Consider the following 2290-nt stretch of genomic DNA (forward strand, 5'->3'; position numbering starts at 1 on the left):
CGGATTTGTTTTGGACGGACGGTTGTGATTGTGATTTTGAGCTGTTAAGAAGATGTAGCTGGATTACAGGTGAGTAAATCTCACATGATTCATTTACGAATCAAATCTCATTATTTTATATTTATTCGGTAAATTGTGGAAATTATTTTAGGGAAACAATTATTTGTTTTATATAAAATGGACTTGATCCATACGGTCCATGGGTAAGTATAAACAAGTTTTAATTATAAAAATGAATTTCTTGGTTTTTAATGCATGTGAACTATAGTTGGTATTAGTGGTCATTCCTGCATTGATGACTACTCATATATATATTTACGTAAAATATATATATATATACATATATATATATATATGGATGATGTGACATTTAGTTACGTAATGATTGTGATTTGATTGAGTTAGTATTTCGAGCACTTATTATTCACGTGAAATAATATATCTCAGTGGAATTGCGAGTGTAGTTATTATTGTTGGGAATTTTGATGTTGAGGAAAATTAATAGGGGAAATGATCATTTACCTAATTTTAGCTTAAAAATTGTCCACTTTGCTCCATTAACAGTTTTTTAACCCCATTTACCCAAAACACTCTAAAAGATTATTTCCCTAATACCCAATTAATTCTTTTTTTATTCTTTTTATTTATTTTTGAGACTTTTTTGCCCTATCCTTCTTTCTCACTTAGAGAGAGAAGTCATCCTCCACCTTGCTGTGCTCTGGTGACTAGTAGCCGGCCGCGGTCTCTGGCAACTGTTGACCGGACTCCGGCGACCGGTGATAGGAATCCTGTGATCGGTCATCGGAATTTGGAATCCGGCTATCGGATTCCGGCGTCTGATTTTATTACTCCCCAATAATACCCAGTAATCATATTATTCCCCCCCCAATAAACATATTATTGCTCCCCAATAAACTTGTTATTAGGGATCAATAATAAGTGAAAAATGAAGATGTTTTGAATTTTGAAAGCTTTCGGAGTTTTATCCAAATAAATAATTTTATTATTGCTCCCCAAATAAACATTTTATTGCCCCTCAATAATCTTATTATTGCCCTCCAATAATCATATTTATTGCCCTCAAGTGAATTGCATAAACTCCCAAAACCAAAATGAATACACTACAAACACAATTGATCAATTTATATGTTCAATTGTACACGTTCACTTTTTTTTTCCCTTCCCCATTCTCAGAGCTCACAGTATACCAAAAAAAAATAAAAATAAAGGTCCTCTGGGCACCTAGAAATTGCTCTGGGCACCAGATCGGATCGATCGGAGCTGCTTCATCTATACTCTTCCAGAGCCGAGCAAATTTCCAGCACGGCGTTCATTCCCTTGGCCGCCACACCGATCTTCCAATCAAACTCAATGGTCAACGTCGTCGGGGGCTTGTGATCGGGCGCCCAGAAACACGCCATGTAGTCTCCGGCCTCCACCGCCTGAAAAGCAAACTGACCCGATTCCACAAGCTCTGAGTAGCGATGGCTATTCCCATAGCTCGAAGTCACCTAAAATTCCAAATCAATCTGATCAGTCAAACTAAAATAACCTGATTCCGTGATTTCGGAATTCAGAATTTGAAATTGAATCTAAGCCTACCTGACGGTGAGCTTGTGTGAGGGCGGCAAGGGCTGGCCTTCATTAGGGTTGACGACGGAGTACTTTCCGACGGTCATGGCATTGGCCTTCATGTCTTCGACGATGCATTTGGTGTGACCCGATTGAAGCTCAAAGCGGAGAGATTGGGATGTGGAGAATAGAAACCCTAGGATCACAGCAGCAGCTACTAGTAAACGCAATTCAACCATTTTTCAGAGAGAGAGAGAGAGTATGAGGGAATACTGTCCAACACTGTTAGATTGGGTAAATGGGGTTAAAAAACTCTTAGTGGAGTAAGTGGGCAATTTTTAGGCTAAAATTGGGTAAGTGGTCATGGCCCCAAATTAATAATGTTGGAAAGAAAATACTATTTTGTCGGTCTTCATTCTTGAACGATGTAGGGAGAATTATAGTAATAGTTGTGAGTTGAGAAAAACATTATTTGGAAAATGAATTTGATATTGTTTTAGGGTTATTGGAGATAAAGAAGCAATAATCGGGAAATGATTACATTTTTGTTTTAAGGCTATTAGGTTTTAATGTGATTCCCTGAACTAAACTTTATGCAGGGATTACTATGATTTTATTGAATGTTTTAATGTGATCTCCTGAACTAAGTTTCTATGTAGAAATCACTTTTTTATTTAATTCTTATTTTGAGTATACTGTGAAATGAGATGTAATGTCA

The 2290-nt window shown here is 36.8% G+C and overlaps 1 protein-coding gene across 1 annotated transcript; it reads right to left on the reverse strand.

Moving 5' to 3' along the window:
- Nucleotides 1-1286: 1286 nt before the first annotated feature.
- LOC112198576 (transmembrane emp24 domain-containing protein p24delta9) lies at nucleotides 1287-1811 on the reverse strand. Its single transcript, XM_024339733.1, has 2 exons — nucleotides 1608-1811; nucleotides 1287-1511 (listed from the first exon to the last, which is right to left on the reverse strand). The coding sequence occupies exons 1-2, from the start codon at nucleotides 1809-1811 to the stop codon at nucleotides 1287-1289; spliced, it is 429 nt and encodes a 142-aa protein (XP_024195501.1).
- Nucleotides 1812-2290: the final 479 nt, after the last annotated feature.

This window comes from Rosa chinensis, chromosome 1, assembly GCF_002994745.2.
Source record: "Rosa chinensis cultivar Old Blush chromosome 1, RchiOBHm-V2, whole genome shotgun sequence".
In the NCBI taxonomy this organism is placed as follows: Eukaryota; Viridiplantae; Streptophyta; class Magnoliopsida; order Rosales; family Rosaceae; genus Rosa; species Rosa chinensis.

Bases quoted from the DNA above. Each gene is read 5' to 3' on its own strand.
- LOC112198576 (XM_024339733.1), bottom strand. From the start codon at position 1,811: ATGGTTGAATTGCGTTTACTAGTAGCTGCTGCTGTGATCCTAGGGTTT. The intron at 1,512-1,607 runs GTCAGGTAGGCT...TTGGAATTTTAG, and splicing joins CGCCCTCACACAAGCTCACC to GTGACTTCGAGCTATGGGAA.